This window comes from Sander lucioperca, chromosome 16 (genome assembly GCF_008315115.2).
Source record: "Sander lucioperca isolate FBNREF2018 chromosome 16, SLUC_FBN_1.2, whole genome shotgun sequence".
NCBI classification, from domain to species: Eukaryota; Metazoa; Chordata; class Actinopteri; order Perciformes; family Percidae; genus Sander; species Sander lucioperca.
Genome location: NC_050188.1, coordinates 5,721,297 through 5,748,875, shown reverse-complemented (window position 1 = coordinate 5,748,875; position 27,579 = coordinate 5,721,297). Strand labels below are relative to the sequence as shown.

The window sequence follows — 27,579 nt, the reverse complement described above, 5'->3', positions numbered from 1 at the left end:
TGACCCGATTTTAAAGTGGTTTTCACCCCTTTGGACACTCTTGTTCTCGTCCTTGAAAAAAGCCATCATGGCAGCCAAGGAGCTCATCATTGCACTAGACTGGTAGATAAGTCTACCGTGCAGAAACACAACACAGGTTTTTTTTTCCTTTTTATTAAAGATCGTACAGTAGACAGTAACGTTACAGTAGCCTACACAGTATAGCAGCAAAGACTCTCACGGACTAACAAGGTTGGTGCCCCATGAACTTTTGGCGTCTATATGAGCGTATACAATCGCTTAGTCACGTCGTAGCTGGTTTTAAGTCTACCATCGACGGTTACGATTTTATGGCTTGTACTCCAATTGTCAATGGAGAAATTGTATTGTATTCTTACTTCCGGAACCGGCTGTGGGCGGGACTGTTGAGGTCTATAGGGCATATGGCATTCATTTTGTTTTATGTATTAATTTGAAGAATGTTACAGTCTCCGCATCAATCCACAGTGGGCGATTTTAGACCCTTTTTAGGGGGCTCAAGCCCCCCTAAATTTCATCTCAGCCCCCCTAAAAATATAATATTATTATTATCTACTGTTTTTATTTATTTATTTTTTTATTAAATGTAAACCCTGCCACACTGGATTTGTTTTCGGAATCTGGGGGCTGTTTCACAAAAGTAGAATTTATAAATCCAGGATAACCGATAAAGCCAGGTTTGACCTGGTCTAATCTGTGCAGCCTGGCTTGGTGCGTTTCACGAAGGCCGAGCCAGGCTGAGGAGGAGGAGCGACTAGGTCGAGTCAGGCTGAGCAGGAGGAGCGACTAGGTCGAGTCAGGCTGAGGAGGAGGAGCAACTAGGTCGAGCCAGGCTGAGGAGGAGGAGCGACTAGGTCGAGTCAGGCTGAGCAGGAGGAGCGACTAGGTCGAGCCAGGCTGAGGAGGAGCGACTAGGTCGAGTCAGGCTGAGCAGGAGGAGCGACTAGGTCGAGTCAGGCTGAGGAGGAGGAGCGACTAGGTCGAGCCAGGCTGAGGAGGAGGAGCGACTAGGTCGAGCCAGGCTGAGGAGGAGCGACTAGGTCGAGTCAGGCTGAGGAGGAGGAGCGACTAGGTCGAGCCAGGCTGAAGTAATTCGGATAGATGCGCATTCACGGCTTTCCTTAACAGACCACGATGTCGATCACAGATTTACTGATGCTAAAATGGAGAATATGCATTGTTCATACTTTATACAGAGTGAGCAGCAGCTTCTTGTGGAAGTATGATAACGTGAAACACATTTGTAAAAAAGAAACACGGCTGCTGTAATCAAACAGCGAGAGAAAGCGGAGCGACTGAATGCGTAAGCAGCCTAAAAATATACATTTACTGACTGCTGTGAACTGAAACGGTCATAATCATACCATTCAATGATTAGGCTACTAATCATTTGCACAAATTAACCGTTGTACTCTTTGCCTTAAAAGTGAGCAGAGATCATGAAGATTGATTTTCTACAACACTAGAATATGATGCATAAATATCTCTTTCACTCCGTCTCTCCCTCTCTCTCATGGGCTAAAATATAAATTACCTAAGTCATATTAACTGCCCCTGCTCACTTTTAATGCAAAGTGTATAACTGTTTGTACTATATTGCCCTTAGCAACAGACTTAATTTAAAACACGTTTGGCAACTTTATCAGCCATCTCAACAACTGCCATAATATATTCATCAAACTTCTAACAACAATATGTCTTCATACAGCAATATAACAGTAACAATGCCACATGAATATTTATAAAAAATAATGGTCACAACTTTAAATAATAACAGTACTTAAATGAACAGCAATATGCACCTGTTGTTTTTTTTAATGCAGGCAGATAATACTTAGGTAAAAGTACTGCTGAGTGAACAGAAAAGGCTCCAGGATTAATAAATCCTGGCTGTTAGCCTGGTCGGGACCAGGCTAGCTGTACAGAATAAATCTCCATGGTAACTTAGGTGCCTCTGCTTTTGTAAAACCGAGTCAAGGCTACATTGAGCCAGGATAACTGGGAAATCCCAGCTTAATCCCTTATCTTGGTTTTGTGAAATAGCCCTCTGCTCTGCCATTTCTTTAAAAATAATAAACAAAAACACAGATCAGTGTCACTTCTGCAATCATCTTACATTCATATCACCCAAATTATGTGTGCAATGTGCATCATATGGATGGGTGCACTGCATATGGTTAACTGTGCAAGGGTAAAAGGCTTTCATCAACATCTACAACACAGCCTTGATGATGTATTGCTTGCTGACGTATTATAAGACAGATATAATCAGGTCATGACAAAATGTCCTTTGTCAACACATTTAAATCATTTAAGAAAACAATAAACCTGAAAAGTAGACATTTAAATAAAGTGCTTGATTTTTAATTTAAGACTGTGGAAACTCTGCTAGTGGAGGAGGGGCAGTGCATGGTCTGCACGTGAACTCCAGCAACACAGAGCTGCCTGTGGACGCCTGTCTGTAAATAATGCCGGGAAAAAACTATCGGCGAACGCAGCAGCCGCATATCGGCCGATCCACGTAAAAACGCAAATAGCGGCCCGATATCTCACTGTATCTGTGTCACATTCTCATTAGGGGCTGAGCCCCCTTAAAGGTCTGATCCTAGAATCGCCCCTACTCCACACAAATCTGATGGCTTCGTCTGCTGCTAATTTTCGTCTCTTCAGTGACCTTTTTGACCCTCTGCCATTTCCTTAGTGTGCTCTTGCACTAGGCTTAATTACAGTACAAAGAAAGAAAGAACACCTGTAAGCAGTAAGAATAGCGCATCTGAGCTACCTGTAGGAGACCTTTGCAGGCCATTTTAATGTCAGATCAGCTTCCGTCTGGAGTGTGTCACAGGGGTCATGTTTTAAATTTACTCTGGTTTCACTTTGTTCCTAAAGGCTATCTGTGATAGTTTGATGTTTAAGTGGTTGTTTTGAGTGATAACGTATCCAGGACGCAGTCTTATCACAAAGGTTATTTAAATTTCCCCTCGGACATTAGCAGCTATTGTAATTGAGAATTGTATTTGTTTGATAAGATACCATTTTGTTATAGAACAAATTCAGGAGCTCCTCTATCTGTCTGAACCCAGTTGAGATGTCTCATGGCAGTGAACCTCACAATGTGCATGCTTTTTAAAAGTAAAGAAAAACACCACCTGTGTCCCTTGTCTCATTATAATCTATTCATTACAACCAGTTGTAAAGTTGCACTTCTCGCCCCACAAACAAGTTTGACTGTTATTTTCATATTGTCCAAAGTTGTACTCCTTATGTTTAGTAGTTGGTACAGATGGAGTAGCAGCTGTCCAACCTTCACTTTATTTATAACAGACTGGCAAACATTAACGGATCAGTAACTTTGCAGTGTTCAGAAAATCCCCTCATTTTCTTAAGGCTTTTCTAGTTAAGAGTATATGTTGCATATTTATTATCAGTGGTTATTTAATCAGATTTTAGATCTCCATTTTCTGTCTGCTGAGATAAAGGTTTAAGCTTGTGAGGTGCCATTTGTGTTTATTGGTTTAATAACATCGGTTTTCTGAAGGCCTATATCTCTTACAGTGATTTGGGACCATTTCAAGTCCAAATGAATGTTTTTATGTCTGCTACAGCATACAGTACATATCTGCTGTGTAAATCATGTGTTCTCCTTTTGAGAGTTAAAATCTGAAACCAAAATGGCGAAATATATATTTTAAATTTTTTGGTTTCATGACTGCGCCCCCTATTTTTGCTTTAATCCGTCAGAATACGGTTACTTCATTGATGGAGAACTTGTTTCTATGCAGCCAGTTACATTGGCTGAATTCTCCTTGAAGAAGGCTGTTTGTGCCGCTGCTAGTTAGTTGTTACTCAGCTCTATTTTAACATGAAATAGACATCTAAACAAAGTCTTTCTAAGTTTTTGCCAAAAGAGTGCCTTGGACTGCATTTCTTTTTCAAACCAATCAAACCACTTAATTTTAAACAAGATTTGTATAAAGCAGTTATGTAAGCTCAGCCTGCCAACTCCTGTCAGTCCAGCCACTGAAATGTAAAGGAGCATTTCTGATAGACCATTTTTTTTCTCCCTTTTTAGTAATGAAAAACTGCTAAGAAATGAAGGGTGTGACACAGAGGTTATGGTTCGGGTCATATCCCAGTTTAGTCAGGAGTTAAGGATACATTACTTTTTATTTATTTTGAACAGACAGTAGTGCAAGTCTCAAAGACTGGAGACTGAAGTAACATTTTGTGAACTTTGGATCCGCATTGTGTGCATCAATCTACACACCGTGTATTCTACGTGCGGTTGTGTGCACCATCCCGTGCACCGTGACGGTTCGGATGGCATGAACATTTAACGGACATGTTGACATAATTTGTAGGGTTGGGTATCGTTTGGATTTTTACGATTCCGATGCCGAACCGGTACTTTTAAAACGATTCCGATTCCTAAACCGATTCTTGAAAAACTGAAAAATGACATCAATGATGTAATATGTTTACTAGCTTTCACTTGCAGTGAATGGTTAATATGCTTTTACGTCTGTTTTGGTGAGCCCAGAGCGAAAATATGGCGTTTTAAAAGTAGCCTACATTTACGGTAGCTAGCTAACGGTAGACTACAGAGAAAGTGTGATATTTTAACGTCCGTTTCGGAGTGACAGAGGGAAAATATTTCAGTCGACACATTAAGTGAAACCGAAATGAGGAACCGAAATTTGCGTTCTACTCCGGTCCGATTCCTACCGGTTGCGTAGGAACCGTTTCGGTACCCAACCCTAATATATTTGTGACTGCAAAAAGGATAACTAAATGTGATTTCAGTTAGACTTTAAACAACCTTTGAATGTACACACGTTCCACCAAAACAAGTTCCTTCCCGAGGCTATTTTGCCAGGGCACCGTTGCTTCGTCCGGTGCTCAACACCGCCCAAGACAATTGTGATTGGTTTAAAGAAAGGCCAATGAACCAGAGCACGTGTTTCTCCCATCCCGGAATGCTGTGTGGACTAGTCAGACCCTCCTCCGCAGCGCTGTGGACGAAGGTCCAACAACGCGAGACTAGACTTTAGGTTAACGGTTGGTAATTTAATAGGTTACATTAAAGGCTTACCTCAAGGGCAAGGCAGCAGTATTGAGGGTGTGTTTGTTTGGGGAAATTTTGAATTGGGGAGGAGGAAGAGGAGAAGGAAAAGTGCAAGTTATGTTGCAAGTTTTCTTATTGTCCTGTCTAAGGGCTTGTTATGGGAGTCTAGTGGGATATAGAGCTATTTCTTATAATAGTTTATTTCTTATAGTCAGCATAGAAACGGTGTTCATGGCAGAGTGCCTTCTGTTTTATGCTAACCAGAGTGAACCCTGGGAAGCTGTTGGTAGATGAGCTGCCTTTGAAATAACGCATATTTGCATTGTGGTGTTCCCAGTTTGTTCTAAAGGCTGATAATTCACAGACATTGGAGTATACTGCTTTCTGCACTGCAGTCACACTGCAGATTGTGTTTCCTGTCTCTGTTACGCAGTACAACAATTTGCTGTGTTCTAGGTTTTTATCATATTGAATAACACAGCCTTTAAGTCTCCCCCTTGTTACTTAATGGAGTCTTTTGTAAATACTTTCAATTGTCTGAAAATGACAGTTCAGCCTAGGCTCATATGCTGCCTCAAAGGGAGAACAGCGTCGTGGGCTGCATTATACAACCCAACCTGCTAATTACATTGCAGTGCAATTGATCATCCAGTTCTTTTTTTCTATGTAAATTCATCTTTTTTTCTTTTTTTTTGCCATTAACTTCTGAAACCACTGCGGATTCAAGAAAAGTGCTTTAAAATATACCTCACCCTTGAAGTACATTACCACATTTTAATGAATATGTATTTTTAATCTGGTCAATCTCATTTTTACTGCTGTTTTGCCACCTCATTCCATTAATGATGAGGAATCATCCACCTAAAATAAACTATGAAAAACTAATTAAAGGTTATTTCTAAAAGGATACAGCTCTCTGAATATAGGCAGCTAGAGTTCTAATTAAGCTTTTTTTTTTTTTTTTTTTCATTTGAGTCGGGTTTATGTCGTAAGTCTAAGTATGTACTCACAGACCGCTTGGCTGTAGACTCGTAGTCTAGTTCAGATGGATTTTCTTGCAAACATTATGCATGATGCATTTTGTCTCGTCTAAAGATTGTCTCCACATGTTACCATTCATACTCGGCATGTGTACCCCAGGCATGTATGCAGTGTGAGTTGTGATGCAATGCTTTGTCTGCATGCCCGATCACTAAGCAGCAGGTCAGTGATGCAGTAGTCTCTCTTTGCCTTCCTCAGCAGCGCTGAAGAGGAGGGTCTGGCTAGTCCACACAGCATTCCGGGATGGGGAAAAAACCGTGCTCTGGTTTATTGGCATTTCTTTAAACCAATCGCAATCGTCTTGGGCGGTGCTGAGCGCCGAGCGGAGCCACGGTGCCTCTGCATAATAGCCTCGTGAAGGAACTTGTGTTGGTGGAACATGTGTACGTTCAAAGGTAGTTTTAGTCGTGCAACAGAAAACTCAGATTGGACAGATAGTCTAGCTAGCTGTCTGGATTTACCCTGCAGAGATCTGAGGAGCAGTTAACCATAGTCCTCAGAAATCCACCAGAGTTCAAAATTACAACATAAAGAAAGCGCAAAATAACGGACATCCGGCCGAAAAGCGTGACGGCCGCAACAGAGCAATCCCGGAAGGGGGACGTCGTGGATATAGACTAGTGATGCAGTAGTGACTGAGGCTGTAGTGTCACACTGCAGCACCACGGTGACAGGACTTATCATCCCTGGTCATCATATTACCTTGTCTCCCAAACCGGCCTGTGCCTCCTGAGTTATAACCTGGAAGTGGCTTTAGGCAGGCCACAGTTACGAGGGCCTCTTTGAAGCCCTCTGCATTTTCTGCGGGAACTAAATGAATAAAAGATGAAGAGTCACAGTAGGAAGACATCGGCGGCAAAACAAACAAACATTACTCTTCCTGCCACAGCACAGCCATCATGACATATAAGACAGCAGATCAGTTTCTCAGACAGTGGCCACAGCTCTTAGGGGGAAAAAAAGCTGTTTTTCAGCATGGATCATGGTCCTGAGGATTTCATCCCAATGATTCTCCTGGATGAGGCACTGAAATATATCTCCAGGAACCATCTAGAAGCTGGTTGGCGGCAGAACTAAGACCTCTCCCTCAGCACACCCACACACTTAGACACACACCTACCCTCTTCCCTTTATGAGCTTTCAACATCAACTCAGCTCAATTTTCCTCTACAACACTTGCACATTTATATCAAATGTCTCATAAGGAAAGAACACTCTCCACTGTGCGGCCTATAAAAAAGGAAAAGAGCGGATTATTGTAATATTGCTTCAGTGATTTTGTTACCATGAGCAGAGCTGGCTGTCAGCTGCCTACGCGGTTCTTCTTTGTCATTTGACTACATCAATTCCCGCGTGATGGCTGTTTATTTGTCGCTCCTCGTACTAGTTTTTGTTTACAAGGACAATCGCATTTGTCTTTCTGCGCCAGGAAACTCTTCTTTTCTTTTCTATCTCTATGGCTATCAGCTCGCGTGACTCACAAATCTCCGACCGAACTGCAGACTGCATTGTGGGTAATGTAGGCGCCAGGTTTTACAAGAAAAAAGAATGTGGAATATGTGAAAACGTGGTGCTGCTGCATTGAATTTGATCCTTTTTTTTTTTTAAATCCTGACTAAGTATTAAGTAATGGTATATGAGTGCCACGCTACATCAGTGGCATACTCTTTTTACACTGCTGGGCAAGTCATTGCATATTTAAACGTTTCAAGGCACATTCTATCAGCAAGGAAAAATAGATTAATCATCTTGATTGAGACTATTCAGCCCAATATCCCTTCAATTTACTGCCGACGTTTGCTTACAACGCGGGAAATGGTGTACCCTTTATTTAGTGCAGAGGTTGGGTTGGTGAATGGCGGTGTAGTCTGACTTTCATGCAGGTGACCAGAGTTTGTGTCCCGTCATGGATCTGCAATTATCATTCACTTCTTTATTAACTGCAGGGTTCATATGTTTTGAAAAAATCTGGAAAAGTTATGGAATTTGAAAAATGCAAATTCCAGGCCTGGAAAGGTTTTGGAAAAATAAAAAGACCCAGAACGTTTTGGAAAAGTCATGGAATTTCTTTTAACACAGCATAATAATATGTGATTAATTAAAAAGAAATCATTTAATAAAAAAATGTTCACGTCGTCTTAACCTCAACGTTCTATTCGGGGCGCGATATTACGAGTCCCACTATGAACCACATAAATTGTCATTCATTTTATTGTTAAACCTCGGAGGGTAAACTTTAACACAGATTTTTATTCTTATTCTATACAGTCGACTGACATTTTCAGGAATACATAGCCATGGAAATTTGCCGAAAAGTATTAGTTAAAATGCGTATGAACCCTGTAACTGTAACCACAATTGTTCCTTAAGTTGCCGTAGTTGCCATTTGCAGATATTGTAGAAAGCGAGAATTTTAGAAAAATTGGCATTTAATGTGAAAAAGAAAAAATGTTTTCATTGTTACAGGATTGTCCAATGTTGTTGTTTAGCAAAATGGTGCTGGTGATCGCTAACGTAGGTCAGCCTGGTGTTAATTGCATTTCTCTGCTCATGCAGTGAGATTGTCCTCATACATCCCCTCTTTGATTGTAACTTGTGTTTTGTGTTGCCATCTCTCATTAAAGGTCCCATATCATGCTCATTTTCAGGTTCATACTTGTATTTTGGGTTTCTACTAGAACGTGTTTACATGCTTTAATGTTCAAAACACATTTTCTTTTTTCATACTGTCTGTCTGATACACCGGTATTCACCCTCTTGAAGCCCTCCCCCTGAGAAAGCCTAGTCTGCTCTGATTGGTCAGCGTTTCCAGGTCTTCCTCATCAGCGCTCTTTGCATCTTTGCATCTTTGCAGCGTCATTGTAGCCGGGGAATGACTGTAACGGCACTGTAGTGGCACTTTCTGTAGTGGCACTTTCTACATACATATATATATCTATATATATATATAGATATATATATATATCTATCTCTATCTATCTATCTATATATCTATCTCTATCTATCTATCTATATATCTATATATCTATCTATAGATATCTATATCTATATATCTATATATCTTAAAATTGTACAACAACCGTACAGAAGTCCTGACGGCTCGTTTAAAGGGACGGTTTCTGAATACTGTCTGTGTGCATTTCTCTGTGGATTGAGTGTTTTGATTCTTTCACTGCAATATAGCACCTCAACTTGTTTTATAATCAAAAAAGACACAAAAGACTGCTCTTTTTTCTTTAGGCTAATGTCCTACTTCATAAGAGTGATAACGGTCCTTCTTTCAGGCGAGGTGAAGACTACAGAACACAAATAAACACAGAATACCATCATTGGCTTTTGCTACGAAAGAAGAAGGAATGTTATCAGTCGTAGTGTATTTTCATATATCTTGCCTGATATTATCGATTAACACTTCAGTCAGTTAACAATATTGTGTGTTTTTTTTTTTTTTCTTTAATGCCCTGCTGTGTACGACAGTGGAGAGATCAGATGTTTCTCTGTGGCGTTATCTCTACCTTTATGCTAATCCATTACGACTGTTGACACGGGATTGATTGCTTCAATTGGACACACCCAGACCCCTTTTGTTCCCTAATTAGAATTGTGGTGATTCACAATTATGCAATACCTCCTGCAGTTTCTCCGATTGGTCCTGATTTGTCCTGCCTGTTATACATACATACATACATACCTTAAAGCTCTACTGCGATGCCCCCTACACTTTTTTATAACAGGTGGATTATTGTGTGAGAAAGAAAGGCAGAGGCATCGCAGCCAGAGAGGATGAAAATCTGAAAACCTAAGTGTTCCGGACGGTGTTTGAAATAGAGGTTGTTTTCATATCTGCCCTAAAGTAGCACCGACGTGATCTCCATATTGTATTTTCAAGAGTAGCAATGTCTCTGGTGAACACTTTAAATAAGGTGTGAATGATTTCTCAACAGTCATTATGCCATTTCTAGTGAATCGTAGTTCAGTAGTGTGATGGTAATAATGTCATCCACAATCCTGGCTGTGTACCTGTTGAATTACCTGCTTAGGCCTGCTTATTCAAGTGGATGTTTGTTTTTGTCTTCTCTTCTCTTCCCAGTTCCATTTCTTTTAAATCATATCCCCATTGACTCGCTCTCCTTTTTCTCTCTTTTAATTCACTGCAAGGAGCTCTGCGTTTATGAATATTTAAAGTGGAGTGTTATTCACAAAATCTTTTATTTAATGCTGCCTACATTCACATCCTCATAGAGGGTTTTAAAGGCTTTGGTTATGAATCAAGCAGGGACGCGTAAACTGCTGTTCTTACTTGTGAGCTTGCGTCTCCCCTTCTGTTAAAATCAGCCTGCTTGCTGTTCCTGCAATCCCTAAGAGCAGAAATGGCTCACCTGCATATACTGAACACATGCTTTATTCAGGTGATGTCATTCATTTGATGCTCCTGGCTGAAGTGGATGCAGCTGAGTCATTCGTCTCAGGTAGAAGGGGTTGGAGGCATAAATTAGCAAGTCAGATCTAGTGACGAGCAGCCTGAAGACTCGTAGATATGAGGCCAATCAGCAGCTTTGTTGCTCTGGAAAACTTATTGCAAAAGACACGTCATAGTAGCACTGGCTTCCTTAGTGATGTGCGACCTGCAGCAGCTACAATGACCATTTTGCACAGGCTACACAGACAGTAACCAGCATCTGAAAGTAAATGTTCCTGCCAAATGCTCGTGTGAAAATTACCTTTGGATGAACAGCAGTGTCTGTCTTGTTTTCCTCGTCCAAATATATTTGCGTCCAAAAAATGTTACCACATGCTTGGCAAGTTGGGCCATCTTTTATCCCAGCAGGTGTCATCACACCCAGATATGCCTTTTTATGATACTTCATGATGCTTTTTGAAAAATCTGTTTGATGTCACTTTTTTTAATTTGCCTTTTTCTCCCTTTTGTGTGCAGAGAAAGTGTTTGGGGAGTTTCTGAGCTGGGAGCTGGAGGAGGCTTTGTCTCACCTGCCTCTAAAGTCAGGCCAGGCCCTGACACTGACTGTCAGCATCAAAGTCAAGCTGGACTTCTCTGGTCAGGAGAACCTGCTGCAGGACCTCAATGATGGTGAGTGGACACAGATGGGCATTTGAAAGTGTAAACCTGCTGAGAGAGGCTGCGTTCACATAGCCAAAAGGCGATCTGGCGATTTCCCGCAGGGTGGTGCGGCGGTGTGGGCGGATCACTGAAATGGCTCACTTCTGTGACGTCCTGTTGTGTTATTTAACCCCCCCAATGTAGCACAAGTAGACTTTATATTTCACAATTGCTCTTTCCGTCAGATCGTTTTATAGATGTCAACGTTTCCGATCACACTTAAATGCAGCTTCATTTCACCGTGAAAGAGAGAAAGAAAAGAGACGTAACAATGGTGCTTTGTTGTTGCAGTAAGCAGTCAGCTGTTAAACAAACTCCTGGGCAGTTCAGTGCCTGTGTTTCTTTTATTAACCCTCATAGTGTTTTAAAACTTTCTTGTGGCAGCAATAGAGGCAGTGATGCTTCCAGTTTCCTGTACGGGATTCTCACACCGCCTCGAAACCGACTGACAAGTCTGATCGCCGGTCACATGATTGGCCCCCGCAGCGACGCCGGGTTGCGTTTCTCAAAAAGATGACTTGGTCTCACCTCGGGCTGGACGATTTTGGCTAAAATCATAATCACGATTAATCGAACAAGTTACCTCGATTACGATTACTGAACGATTGTTTAAAAAAAAAAAAAAAATCTTTTCTTATACTGTAAATATGTTCACGGTTATTTTTTTCTAATGAAAGAGTGCATCTTTGTGATTCTAAAATAAGGAAACAACACACAGATAGCAATTAATGCTTATTTATTAAATATTTCAAACAACTCAACTGACAGTAGATTTTACAATGAAATAAAAACGTCTTATAAAAAAGTAATTTAAGTTTTAATGTAAAAAAAAAAAAGTCCTTCATAAGATTAACGGGAACCTGTGGTTAACTGTCTTTTCGGAGTTAAACTCCACAAGCGTGTCCTGCGTCACACACACACATACACACACACACAGTGCAGCAGGCAGAGGCGGGGTCTGTTCTGAGTATAATAAAGCCCTGTCTGTGTTGAGCAAAACATTACGTGAATTACTACGAGAATGGACGTGCATTTAATATAGGAAAAGTGCACAAGTATTAGCATCATTTGTTGTATGTGGCGCTAAGGTCTAGTGACAATGCTATAAAGACCGTTGCCGTGCTTGCATCGCTCCCTTACCCCTCCTACCAGTCCCTATGGCCACTTGGCCAGTGGGAATGCAAACGGGAAAAAAGATTTTGGGGGAGAGTAGTTCTTAGAACTGCTTAGAAGTGTACTTTTCCTCTAAAAAGTACAAGTACTATCCGATCTGGACTGGACGGGGCGGCAGCCGTAATATGTTTTAAGGGGAAAGTACATTAACACACAGTGGGCGTCCGCGGAAATATAAATAGGATTAAAAGACCGAAATAACCGACTTGGTAAAATTACGTCGGTTATAGGCTCTGACTTTCGGTTATTATTTATTATATATTATTATTTTTCGATTAATCATCCAGCCCTAGTCTCACCTTACCACCTGCGTTTTTTTTTTTTTTTTTCCCAGCTCCCCCATGCGTCACCCCCCGCCACCTCCTGCTGAAGCCTAAACCCACTACCTCCATTCAAAATGAATGGAAAGACATGCGTTTTCGTCACACCGTCTTAAGGCCATTCGGCTGAGAGTCACCAGTTAACACAGTCACTCATTTAACCGAAACACCGGCAATCGGCTAGGCTAAAAAACAAGCCTTACTGTACTTAGTCTGTTGCAGACAACATTTTGGCCTTTGTTGTTGCTCAAAAACTGACTGATAAAAAGATTTGGTCTCCTTTTTGAACAGGAGCATCTGCAGATGAATTCCATAGCCAATATATTATGATCCACTAAAGTTGGGCACTATACGAGATGAATCTGTCCCTGTTTTGTTATCTCCACCACCAGCTTGACTGTATGGGACAAATGACTGAGATTCAACTCTTCTTTGTTAGGGAGGGAGGTTTATTTTGTGTGGTGTGTGTGACAGTCGGTTACCAGAACACTATTCTATGCATCTTAAAAAAAACTAAGACTATACTGCACTCCTTGTTTCCTACCCACATGCCCCCAGACACACCTGGTGGAGATCTCTACTCTACTAAGTGCACTATTCTGGGGGGTGCGTTCCGATCGCCTAGTACATTGTGTAAATAAAATCACATTTATTGACAAGTTACAGACATTTCAGTAGAATACGTTTTGTTATGGTATCAGTTTTTGTTTCAATATTTTAGTTCAATAGTGTAAGATTTTGACAGTAGCAGCAACATATCCAAGGTGTTCATGTTACCAGGGTAACGCATAGTGAAAATGATATCTGCATTGGGGACGTTGCTGCTTAATTCCTACTATTGTCTAGGAACTAGAATAGTTCCTTAATTGTCTACAAGTGGATTGTAGTAGAATTGTCACACCATGACAGCCAGCTGAAGTTATGGACGTGTTGGATGCAGAAAGGAGTGTTAATGTGCCACTGTACTGTACATGGAGCGCTCCTTGTTACAGGGATTCTGGCTGCCTTATTTAAAATTCAGCAGTAATGGGAAAGAGGTCCTTAAGGTCTCTACACCTCCATTTCTCATCTAGCTTCTGGCTTCCTCACTTCGTCGGATTTCCTCTCTTCCAATTCCTGTTGTTTAAAAGAAATAGTCTGACCTTCTCCCCTACCTCGAAGCTCATTCATTGTGTTCCTCCTTCAGTCTTTCTCACAGTTAACACTTAGCCTCCTTTCCTTCCTTTCTCACTCCCAAACCTCTCTACCTCCTTCTTCAGACTGTTGAACCTCTTCAGCACAGACTATGGGCTAATAAATATTAATGATCAATATGGACCCGCTCCTCAGTGACATTACTCTCTGTGTGTTTGTGTATGTGTGCTGCATGTTTATCCCAGTCCCAGTGTCGCTCTCCTCATGAGGTCATTTAAGCGATATTGTTTTAATGTTTTAATTTGCTCAGCAATAATTGGGGCCCTGAATTGAGGAGATAAGACATGGTTCCTTCTAAACAGCAGCTCTGAATTCAGTCATCATGGGATGCAGTTGTTTGCTTAACACATTTAATGCTATCTACCACTCAAATACAATAATGAAATCACATTAATAATGTTGTGTTCATATACTGATGAACTTATTTGCATAAACAAAGGCAGTGGTTGTGCCTGTCTGTGCTCCTGTGTGCTGGAAGATTACCAGGTTCTGCCATCTTTTGCTAATTAAACTCCTTGATTATTTTAGGCACAACTGATGCTTTCAACAACAGTTCAATTGTTTTGCTTAGCTACCAAACATGGTCACATACAGTACTGTATAATAATGTAATGCCCACACATTGTACTATTAGTGAATCAGTACCTTGTTAGAGGAAACATATGGATATATATGGAAACAAGGGATAATAAATATACTACAATACAACAACAGTGTGAGTAATAACAGTGCTGAAAAATGGGATCTATTGAGCAGTATACATGCAGTATTAATGCCATAGTATTGCACAGTTCAATTATTATTGTAGTATTAGCACAGAGTTTTGCACACATTTGTCAGTATTGCACCGTTGAAACAATATAAATGATGAATAAATAAATAATTGTGGGTTTATAGCTGCTGACTGTTAAAGGTGCAGTAGGTAAGACTTATAAAACTAACTTTCTGTCATATTTGCTGAAACTGACCCTATGTTCCAGTAGAACTACATGAAGCAGGTCATTTAAAAAAAAAGATCCAGCTCCTCTGGCACCACCTACAGCCTGTAGTGTGATTTGCAAAAATCCACAGCTCCCTGTTCAGATGCACCAATCAGGGCCAGGGGGGGGTGTCTTAACTGCATGTCAATCACTGCTCATGCACACGCATTCATTCTCCCTTGTGGGGGGAGGGGCTTAGAGACCGTTTTTGGGCTTTAGCGGAAAGGGGGGAGGGACTGAGAAGTTGTCGATGTTCAAATTGTTTGGCGAAGTCCTGGATCTTCACAATCCTACCTATTAAAGAAAAACTCAGGGAGGAGCAGCACAACTCATTTCACATACGTGAAGAAGGTACGGGAGACTTCTACGACCCACACAGAAGCATTTAATGGACTCTTAATTGAGGAGAGATTAAGGTAGACAGTACAGTTTAACCACGATGTGTTATCGTGCAGTGTCGTCCCCAACTCTCTGAAGTTCCGGTCTTCCTGAGGTGGTATTTAAACTCATTCTGGAGGCGTTAAGTTTAGCTGAACTTTCAATGTAAACAAAGATATTGCGGCCGCCGTAAACACAGACGCTTAACCCAAATGTCTCAGCACAGACAGAATATGTTATGTGTTTACTTCCTCTATGACCTTGACAGGATGAGGCAGCACTGTGTTATCATTCAGCTGTTATATCTCCCATCTTCTATGGAGACACAGAGTTGAAGTACTTCTCTGCCTAGAAAGGTCAAGAGGTTATGTTGGACACTGACCTGTATGAGATCGGGGTACCACTGTCTCAACTTACATAGCATGAGTTCATAAGCTGGAAATTCCACCACTGACAGGTGTGAAATGAGTACAAGTGCCAGACTATTGACTCACACCTGTCAGCAGCTAAACAAATATTTATGTATTTATACTTTATATTAGTTTATATTATTAATACTGACTAATGTGTGCAATACAGAAATATATGATTTCCAGCACCTCTAAAGTTGACAAATGAACATATTGTAAGTTGTTTATTTAATTTGTACATATTCAGAAATGTAAAAAGGACTAGTGGTGGTTTAACAGGAAGTTACGTGCTAAAACTATCTTACTAGCTACTAACTCATATTTGGCGTGCAGACGCGAGAGCGGTGTCACTCTTTTCCTCTAGCTCTCAGCAAGACAACCAACAAGCGTATTTCCCAAGTGTTGAACTTTTTTTTAAAGGTCCCATTTTGTAAATGGTGAGACTTTCATGTCTTTTTTGATTATAATGCAGGTCGAGGTGCTATATAAATACTGTGAAAGTATCAAAACAATCAATCCACAGAGAAATGCACAGCCCGTATTTAGAAACTGTGCCTTTGAACAAGCCGTCAGAACTTTCGTACGGTTAATGTCACAACTACACTATATTTATAGGTAGCAAGTGCCGTTACAGTCACTCCCCAGCTGCAATGACGACAATGACAAGTGCAGAGAATCCCAGAGCACAGATGTGGAAGACCCGGAAACTCTGACCAATCAGAGTTGTATTTTCAGACAGACAGTAAGAGAAATATAAAGTGTTTTCTGAACATTAAAGCACGTGAACATGTTTTTAGTATAAAACAACAAAATACAAGTATGAACCTGAAAATGGACATGATATGGGACCTTTAACTTTTTTACAATAAAGAATATTTGGTGACATTTTGTATTATAAAATATTTTGAGATCCAAAACAGGCTATGTTAAACTGAAAATGAATTTAACTTTAAGAAGATTTTTGTTTAGTTATTATAAATATTGTTCCATTTTAGAGTACTGACTATTCTTCCAGTGCACTGAAATCAAGAGTGGGAGTGTTGGTTGTTCCAGATCTGTTTTTCTCGCCATAAAAAATTTATTGAATGGCATTGATAATGTTTTCTTGAAGCTTAGTGAAAAGGTTTATACCTTGCTGCTCTGTTGTGATATTTTTAAAATGACACTAATTAACTGTCTTTATACAAGACAATATACTGATATTAAATGCACTAAAACAAACATAAAAGAATGATGCATGTCATTGTTCAATTTTATTTTTTTTACACTAAGAAACGGATTTACCACAGCCTTCTTTAACTTGCACACAAAGTTTGTATGGAAGTTGTCATACACTGGATTAATGGATTATTTTAATGTGGTGGTAGAGTTAATGAACTAAACCATTGCCAACAAATTGGTCTCTTCATAATTTTGCATTTTGTGCCACTGGGTTCCATTTGATGGATTTCTTCACAGCACTAGTAAGGAATGGCCAGTAAAAGGATGGGAAATGGACTATATTACTACTGCATTTATATAGCGCCTTTATGGGAAGTGCTTGACAATCTGCTTCTCATTCAACCATTTACACACAACTCTCGCACCAATGGCACTAAGCTACTATGCAAGGCACTTAGTCCGACCATCGGGAGCCATATATAATAACTACAACCTTCTTTTTGATGTCCACTACAAACCTGCAAGGTTTCGTGACAATATCTTGCACGGTTGTTGGGCCAGGGGCGTAAAGTAGGTGTGGGGGGGCACTTTCTTACTCCGGATTTCCACTGAATGCAGAACGTCTGCGGAACGGCTGCGTGCTCCACCGTCCGTCATACCCACTAGGTCCGGATTTGTTGCGGCACGGCTGCGGCCATGACTGACAGCTGTAGTCACGAGGACCCACAATATCTCGCGAATTCACGTAGAATAGAACCACAAAACCAACAACAGTTTGTTTCCATCCAGAGGAATAGAGGGGAAACAACTCTGTGCTGTGTTTTCAAGGTGTAGTGCAGGGAAATATGATCCGCTGTGAGCATGGTGTATTTTATTTTGAAAATTAACCGGATGTTTATTTTGTTTCTGTGCTGGACTTCCTGTCCCGCACTATCTGCCGTGTGCTGAATTGCTGTGGAGCTCTCTGGCGTCAGATAAGCTCTGCGTATCTGCTCTGGAGGGCTGCGGACCGCCGGAGCTGGGACACAGTCGGAACGCAGCCGTTCTGCAGTCAGTGGAAATACACACACTGACTATAATGGAAACCTAATGACTCCGCTGCTGTTCCTGAGCCGTTCCGCAGCCGTTCCGCAGCCAGTGGAAATTGGGGGTTAGTTCCTACCGCCATACTTCCGGTGCCCTCCCTTAGACTATAGTTTCCCGCATGCACAGGCATGAACACACGTCTTTGGTCAGAACAAAAGAAACATGCGGCGGAAGCTTTGAGTTTCCTCTCCGCATATGTAGCTATGTTTAAGGCCAAATCAAAGTATGTACGTGACCTGTCTAGGATAATGGCGCCGGGTGAGAAAAGAGGATGCAAGACCGTGTGTCTGCGTGAAACATACCTAACACCAACTTGATTACAAAGAGACCACAACAATACAGTTCAGTGAATAAGGTTACAAAATCCAGACATGTACACTGACAAAAGTTAAGCAGTCCTGTGCTAAGCTGTGTACCGTTATACTATGTCCAGTTAAAGTTACCTGTCCAAGTAGGGAGAGGTGTCTTTGGCGTGCTGAAAATGTGTAACTGGAGAGGTTTGAGGATATCTGTCGGTAAGGGCAGATGCTAAAATCGTCAGACAAATTCAAGAACGGCAAGAGCCTCGGTTGTTTGTGACCAAATTTTAAATGGCTCCTTGATGTGTTGTAATCCGGGCGACACCCCTCGTTTAAACCAAACGGAGTATTTCCTGTAAGTGAAAGCGTATCTGAGACGGACAATCCCCGGTTGTGTGCTACATGTGTGAAAGGGAAACTCTGTGTCGGGACCTGGTTCCTGGACATTGTCCGGAGTTGCTATGTAAACATGTTTTAAGTTAGCTGTGCGTACTTAGCTAACCAGGAATCTAGGCAGGCTCTCGTGTCGCTGCCATATGAGTTCCAGTACATCTCCTTCGAGCAGACAACACGGTGGCAGTCAGGTAAGCGTGGAGAAGAGATGTTGATAAGATGCCGTCATGGGTCATCGGCTGCAGTGACCTACGAGTACTGTAGATGTTGAGTCCACGGGCGTAGTTCAGGGGATATCAGGTTACCGTTACAGGAAGTGACTTGAGGAGAGGTGCAACAGTAAAAGTTAAGTTTAAGTCGCACAATGACTGGATTCATCTGTGCAGCTCCAATTGTACCTACAACAGCAATTCTGACAACAAATCAAATTTGAATAAGTTATTGAATTTTGAAAATGCTACCCTTAAAAACTTTACAATGTTGACCCTTTGTGTCACACGTATTTAATTGAAATCTGTTGGCAATGCAAATGTTCATTGTTCTTGGTAGCACCGGGTAGGTCAATACAATCAGTACTAAATGAAAATAATAGGGCTGCCACCTCTTAGTCGATTAGTCGACTAATCGGTCGTTTTGGTCTTAGTCGACTAAGATTTCTTTACTTGATGAGTCATTTTTTATGCTTATTAATGCTTAATTACTCATTTCCAAGAAACTTATGAGCACATTTCTTGTAAGCACAAGATTTAAAGTGGTGCTTTTGCAGGATTAATTGTGGAAAAACTCAGTTTTACAGATGGTTCATTAACTACATTTATATTGTGCTTTTCTAGTCTTAACCACCTCTCAAAGAGCACAGCTCTGTCGATTACATCAACTAATCGATTAATCGACAAAATCATATAAGTGTTAGTCGACTAAGAATTTCTTTAGTCGAGGACAGCCCTAGAAAATAATCGTATTGGGAAAAAAAAAAACTGTCGTAACATCCGCTGCTCCCACCCAATCATGGAAAATGTGACAATGATTGTGAATACGTGGATGAATATGAATGTGGATGCATATGAATGAAGTTCTCCTCTTTGCCCAGGTGAAAATATCTTTGTACGCACTCTTTTTCGGTCTCTCTGTTCCTCCTTGACGCCTTCTATTTTTCCAGCTCCACAGCCTGGGGGTAAATGATAGCTCACAGCTTGTGTAGTGTGTGTCGGCGTCTCTTTGATGCGTATGCTGCTGGTACATTGTGTTAACATCAGCGCCTCTTTATATTAAATATAACTGTAAGCACAGATGTCTAGCAGCCCTCACATGACCAAGGTTTAGATTTGACTGTCATGCTGTACTGAAGGTTGGAATTAGTTTGATTCACAGTTTGTCAGAATGTTGAGAGTGATATTCCATATCATCAGTGGAATCTTTGACTAATTATGTGCCATTTATTGGCCAGCCTGTATTTTTATACACATTGTGGAGAAAGTCAATCCATCAGCCGTAACAGTTTCGTAGCCTGGCAGTACTGCACTCGATGTCCTTTGTGTTTGAGCTGAGGTAGAAGGGGCAAAGCAGACAAGGCCACAGGAAACGGTGCATAGGGAACATTGAAAACAGGCCGAGCCTTATTGATTTATCCTCAGACGAGTTTGTCCCTCACTTTGTCGTGGTCTCCGGCTCGAGACCACGACACCATAACTCAGGATCAAAAAGGGAGTGATGTCATCACTCAGGACTAATGGGCCTTGACTTTGAGCTTTATCGCATTAAATGGTGTGAGCATTGTACCTAATGACAATGCTACCGCCTACTTTAATGTTGTCTTTCAAGACAACTTCTGATACCCCAGTAAATGTCTTCATCAACAACAAAGTAACTTGCAACACCAGCAGGCTTAGCTCCCAAGAATAACCTGTGACGTGTTCATATGAGATTTCTGTTTCACTTCTCTCTGTCATCAATAATGTTGTATTTCAACCTATTTATATTTCATAAAATTTTTTATATTTGCTGTTCTAAATATCTGGAGTCTAGTAAGTATTTTCCAGAAGGAAAAATGCGGTATTGAAACACTTTTCTGGTACCGGCCAAAATTTTGTTTAGTTTATTTCAATCAATCAATCACATAAATACACAACATCACTTACATAATATAAATGGTAAAAAAAACAAAAAAAAACAAAGTCTCACCTTAGTTCATGCAGTGTCATCCAAAATCTGTTACATTGAAGCCATTACCAAATGAGTTGCTACAAAGCTAATTACGACTATCCGCTCCACACAACTCTCTCTGGATTTCTCAGTATGGCTATGTTCAGAAGATTGTGGCATCCGGTGATTTTACCGCGCAGAAACTCGAGTGACGATAATGACCTCTTCTGAAGAGTCCATCATTTTAATCCTCCGTGTCCTCCTTGGCTACTAGCAACTGCGTGGAGGAGGGATGGGGGCTGCGCACGATCACGGAAGGCTTTTATCATGTGGACGCTCCGACAGTGTGGTTGTCATTAGAATTCCTAATGGGGGCGACAGAAACTACGCACTATAGCTTTAAGAACTGGCAAGTACTGAAAGCTGGCATGAATCGTCTGGTCAGATTTGTAATCTTGTTTACATAGTCTTTGATCAGAAACATCTTGGTTTAAATCAAAGACTCCATTTACACTCAGTCCCTTTGTGCGTTTTTTTGGCAGACTGGAAAGCAATCGGATATCAAAGAATAATAATATATGTGTTGACAAAAGTGTACTAAATCACATCTGGATTGTATCCCTTCATGTTTATATTTCTCCAAGTTAGGTGTCACAAGTATGTGTTTTTTCTTTTTTATAGACACTAGAAATTCACCCTTCTTTAGATGCAAAGGAAGTGGTGTTCTTCCACTTCCAGTTTCCCTGTATGTTGCAAATAAATGGGAGAGTTGAGCAGTTACCATGAGCAGTCCGTGACAGTCACCATGGCTAAACAGACAAGGATAAAAGTGCAACCTACAGAAACCTAAGTAAACCTAAATAACAGAACATCAAAGACAAAAAAGACCGCAGTACCAAACCCACTGTTTGACAGCTCACAAACAGCACAACGGCGACTGCTTATCCCGATATGGTTTAGACAATGTGTGAAAGTTCTGAGACTTGCATGTTATTGAAGTCAAGGGGGACAATACATTGGTAGTTGTTAAATGAAAGCTGACTTTCGTTTAAAGCAGGTGTTTGAAGATGACTTTAATGGAGCGTCCAGACAGGCTGGAATGGCTTCTTATAGTGGTAACAATTCTTTCAGATCTTTGTATATCACCTGACGGATTTCTGCTCATCACGTAGACCCATTCCTCTCTCTCTCTGTAAGACTGATAGAAGCGTAATGGTGTTCTTACAGTCTCAGTGTTCCGTGTCCGCTCAGAATAAAAATGTGGTTTGGAATGAGGCGCTGTGCTATCTTGTTTTGCCATTGTTTGAATTGGATTAGTGGTGTATTTGATGTCCAGAAATAACACAGTATGTGTCAAAGGGATTTTACTTAGAGTTGAAAGAAACACATATTTGTCCCTCTTCAGTGGATATAGTACATGTTAAATGAGGCTCAGGTGAAGCAGTGTTTGGTGTTTTTATATGTAATTTCCACTGTCATGATCCTTGACCCTTGAACAGGATATTGAACAGGGTTTTTATTGTTTACACTGTAAACAGCTCATAAATGTGAGTGCAACTGATACTGCATAGATCCACAGTATCATATGAACGTTCACACCTGTGCTAACCATGTTCCAACTATTCCAGAAGAGACACTCCCAGTCTTTGCAGTCTTTTACCAAAAGCCAGGCGTCGAGGTGACCACTGATAGAAACGCTGAGTTCACCAAATTCTCCCCGAGACGGAGAACTAGACAGATACTGATTGGAAGGAGGATATAAAGGAGGGAATGATTGTGAGCAATGCCATCGTTAATCATGACACCCATTACTCACACGCTGTCTGTGCCACAGCACACGACGAGTCATGGGTATCTCCTGAAACAGGCGGCGCACCATGATGAAGGATGCAGTTCGTGAAGTCTAAAAGCGGTGTCTGTATTTTTGGTACTTTCCCTTTCTGCCACTCCGAGTCTGTGTCTAGATGCATATCTAGTCTGTTAAGCAGCAGGATGTGGAGAATGAGGCAATAACAAGATGAGATTGTTCTCAACAGAGCTGTGACCGCAATCGCTATGGACAAGTTTCACACAGTTAAGACTGTTAAGACTGAAGTGTGCGATTTTCGGTTGTGCCGGACGAACGCTGACAATCGTGAGCTAAACGTTGTGAAATCTAAGCAAACACTGGCTCTAGATCATACTGTGAGACATGTCTACCAAAACCGGCTTACCAAGGAAGGGCTGTGCCAAAATTGTCAAAAGACAAAGGTCTCACAGTGTGATTTTTATTTTTTTAAATTTTTTTTTGTGACCACCAAACCAACCAACCGACGCTATTCGGCATGAAATGCACACAGAATACAATTGCCGGCACGACATCATTCGTAAGTGCCAATTGATAAATTGAACAATAACAGTGACATCAGACACAGTACGCTGTTAGGGAGGTTATGGGGGAAGTAAGCATTTTCACTTTTATTTCAAAATGTTTGCGTGTGGCAGCCGTAATATTAATGAGCAGGTGCTGAGGAGAAGGAGAAGAATGAAGAGAAAGAGAGCCAAATTGGCTATTTTGGCCTTTTGCGGGGTTATGGCTGCAAATTCACTACAGAGGTCTGTGTGTCTATTTATTTTCAAATGGAGTGGATACAGTATGATCCCTTTTAGTTTTGATTGAATTGAAGTATCTCCCCATACACTAATTAGGTCTACACCTAATCTAACACCTCACTCTCCCTCCATTGACTAGCTCCATCACTGTTCTCCATTTTGTAGGCCTTTGTAGGTTTTAAATCTTGTCTGTGTCTAGGGCTTACTCCCGCCGGCGCATAATTGTGACAAATGTCGATGTAGATTAACAGAAAAGTCACATAAAATCCGCCTTGGTTTAGAGGTGTAACGGTACGTGTATTCGTACCGGACCGTTTTGGTGCAGGGCTTTCGGTACAGTGCACGTGTGCACTGAACGGCCGAACGCAATCTTTTGTGTGCGGAACATAGGTCAATTTTCGTGTTTCCACACGAACATATTAAGTGGCGGAAGTCTCCGCGTTCAACGCAAATCCCGCCCTGCAGCTGATTCTAAAGTTTTCATTGGTCATGTCAATATGTCAATCACTGTACAGACACCAAACACTGATCTCTAAACCTACCCGCCGTCACTGTAAACTAAACCAATGAAATCGACTGCAGGGCGGGATTTCCGCTGAAGTGGTTTGGGGAAAAAAATAAAAATCACACACCACGTGCTGTACAACAACATACACGGCACGCTTTAGTCTAGCCTCTCGCTAGCTAGCGTCATGGCCAATGCAGACAAGCCCATAGACAGTACGGACAAGCCGGAGCTTGAAGAGCCACCCATATCATTAAGGTCTCCTGTTTGGGAACACTTTGGTTTCCCAGTGAAATACGTCAACGGACAAAGACTAGTCGATAAGACGAAAGCAGTGTGCCGACATTGCTCAGTAATGATCGGGTATGTTTCTGGCAACACTTCAAACTTGTTAACGCACTTGAAAAGGCATCACGCGAGTGTGAACATCACAACTACAAGGGAAAAAAACGACCGTAATTCAAACGCAGCTCCCGTTGGCATTTAAACAGACCTTTGCTGGTAATTCCGATCGGGCCAACGCAATAACGAAAGCAATTGGTGTTTTTATAGCAGCTGATCTACGACCATACTCGGTTGTTGACAAGCTGGGATTGGTAATGCTGCACTGTAATCCATAGTTATTTATTTATATTTTTCATTATATTTTATCATGTGATATTGGTTTGAGACTGAGAGTATTTCATTTAGTGGAGAACTTTGCAGCAGTATTTTTCTTATTCTTTTTTTATTTTATATATATTTTATTTATTATATTTTATTAAAAAGTGTTTTAAAAAGTGTAAACAAATTGTTAAAAAAAGAGTTTATAGTAATAAACAACCTGCAGTTTAATGTTTGCATTTGTTTCCCTTACTGTACCGAAAATGAACCGAACCGTGATTTTTGCGTACCGTTACACCCCTACCTTGGTTGTTCACACTGCGGCCGCATTGAAAAAAACCTGGGTCTGAATCAGGACCACATATGGAAGTGGTCTAAATCTGATTTTAAAAAATCTGATCTGGGCCAGATTTGAGTGTTCACACTACTTCTGACCTGGTCACTTGACCCCAAAAAAAAAAAAATCAGATTTGGGCCACTTTTGCCTGCAGTCTGAATGTAGCCTAAAGGCCCGGACACACAGAGGCGATAATTGGCCATTGGACAGTCTGGCGAGGTCAGTGACTCGAGTCTGTTCGGTGTGTTCCGTGCCGTCGTCCGTCCAAGGGGCCGTCGGCCTTCATTTTGGCCGATTTGACATGTATAATCGGCGGGGCGGGCACTGCCGGCAGTCGGACTCAAATGACCCATCTGATTGGTGGAGTGCTAACCTGGAAAAGGGGAGCAGAATGAGCGTGACTAGAGTCTCTCAAAATCTGACGAAAATCTTTTAAACTGACCTTTGTTTATCTGAAATGAAGACAGATTCAGCAACTGCACGGCCTATTTCTCTCTTAAAATGTTTACAGAAACACGTTTCGGTGAACTATTTTAGTACAATACGAGATCGTATTCTGAACAAGCCGCCATGACAGTTTGTTTTTGAATTTCCGGAGAAACCAGACCCACGTGACGCGTTCATCCAATCAGCTGCCGGTTTTCATTTTTGGGCGACAATACAGATTAGCGCCGCCTGCTGTTATGGAGACGTATTACGTCTCGTCGCTTTGGTGTGTTCCGAGGCACTTTTTTGACCAATTTGGGGAGACTGATCACCCCAACTGCCTTTTCTGCCGACATTTGGCCGTCGGCTCTGTGTGTCCGGGCCTTAAGTCTCCCAGTTTCTGATCTGGTCCAGGTTGCCGTATTAATTTGCTGCTCCTGCTGCTTGCTGTGAATACAAACCTGTTGTCATGCTAAATTTAGCGTACTCCACATTTTCACATCAGTACAACAACATATTAATTTCATACACATCTGTTGTATCTTTTATCTTTTAACAGAAATGCTCCTCCTGTTGGTTCTTCTTTTTTTCTTTTTTAACCAATGTTACATCATTATGGTTTGATAGTCTGTGAATATGTCTGTCGGTCTATCGTGCCTGAGCTGCTGCAAAGGACAGTAATCTCCCCTCTCTTTAGGGAAATTGCAGGGCTTTGGATTCCACTGACGTCAGAGAGCGATATGATTCCTTTGACGTCAGAGTGTGGGCTCTGGGCGTCATTTTTGAGTATTGTCTGAGTGGGCTGAAAGCAGCAGCCCCTGTGGCGGTGCCTTATGCAGCTGCTGATAGTGCAGCTGCGACTGTGTCCACACTGCTGCTCTCAAGGTCACAAATATAAAACCATTCATTTATTCTCCACATGCTTACAGCAGCACTAGAAATGCACCCAATGACCTCAGATTCTCATTCTCATCATTCTCATTATCATTTCAAAATATTTCAAAAACTTTAAGCGCAGTTACTGTACCATAAGTGACATTTGCAATCTAACAGGACAAAGAAGCCACAGTATACTTAGAGAAAGTACACTGATATAAGTGTACCTAATAAACTTGCAATCAACTGTTCAAGCCCCACCCCCTTTAGTTACTGTTGCTATGCTTTTGCCTCGCTCGTCACAAATGCACGACAAGTGACAGTGGTGATGATAATAAGTTATCACGCACAATTTTACACGTTTACACGTTACACGACATAAACGAAAGCAGGCCTCTCATTTCTAGCCAACAATTTTTTTAACAAAATATACCTAGCTAGTTAGGAGTTGTTTGTCTCTAGCTTTCAAAACAAGGAATCCAAACTAAATGTCAACTTAGATAAAATATCATCTTGGCTGGCTTCATCTTGTTTAACTTTAAACCCAAAAAAAACAAACTCTGTCTGCTTTTCCATTAAAAAAATCCTTTAACACAGCTCTTGAATGTACAAATGAATGGGGAGCTTATTGAACAAGTACCTGAAGTGAAGTATCTGGGAATAATTATAGATCAGTTGAACTTCAAAAGTCATATCAAGAAAATCTATAAAACTGTTAAGGCCAACTTGGGCTGCTTTAGGATGATAAGAAACTGCCTGACTCTTGACTGTGCTTTTATTTTTTTAAATTCTATAATTCTCTCACACATATCGTATGGCTTGACCACATGGTCCCAAGCTCACCAGACATCAGTTAAGACCACTGTCTATATAACCGAGCTTTGAAAGTCCTAGACAAGAAGAGAATAAGGTATCATCACTGCCAAATTTTAAGCAAACATAAGATTTTAAGCTTTGCTAATTTTATCTCCCTGCGTTTTGTTAAATTGGTCTTCAAATGCCTAAATAACGCTGCTCCCCTTCCCCTTTGCAGGACAATAATAAAACAGCAAAGTGGTACCAGAACCATCACCCGAGCAGCGTTAAAAGGCAATTGTAGCATCCCTTTCCGTAGAACATCATTTGCCCAAACTGCATTTTCAGTAAAAGGGGCAAAATTATGGAACTGTCTGCCAGACCACTTGAAATGTATCCCAACATTAGCCACTTTTAAAAAAAATACCAAATTGTGGCTAATTCGGGAACAATCTTGCTCTCATATTTAGTTTTTTACACTGTGCTCTCATTGTATACATTTTCTTTTCATTTCTTTTTATTTCATCTTCATTGTATTTTTAATAATAATGTAAATCTGTATTTTTATTTGTAACCAAAAACCCTACTAGGGACAAGTATCGAGAATTAGCTTCGACTAAAAACACTATGATACATACATCAGATGACTGTTGAAGTTTATCTGTT

The 27,579-nt window shown here is 41.0% G+C and overlaps 1 protein-coding gene and 1 long non-coding RNA gene across 5 annotated transcripts in view; one reads left to right on the top strand and one right to left on the bottom strand.

Moving 5' to 3' along the window:
- The window catches only part of trappc9 (trafficking protein particle complex 9), a 278,262-nt gene that overhangs the window by 69,796 nt on the left and 180,887 nt on the right, over positions 1–27,579 (top strand). For all 4 annotated transcript variants that reach the window (XM_031278503.2, XM_031278502.2, XM_035992820.1 and 1 more), the window contains one exon: positions 11,061–11,213. In XM_031278503.2, coding sequence (XP_031134363.1) covers positions 11,061–11,213 — 153 coding nt within the window. The remainder of the gene's footprint in view (positions 1–11,060; positions 11,214–27,579) is intronic.
- Positions 627–21,197, bottom strand: LOC118493303. Its single transcript, XR_004895293.1, has 3 exons — positions 21,087–21,197; positions 1,431–1,437; positions 627–638 (listed from the first exon to the last, which is right to left on the bottom strand). It is a non-coding gene; the product is annotated as an uncharacterized LOC118493303 (long non-coding RNA).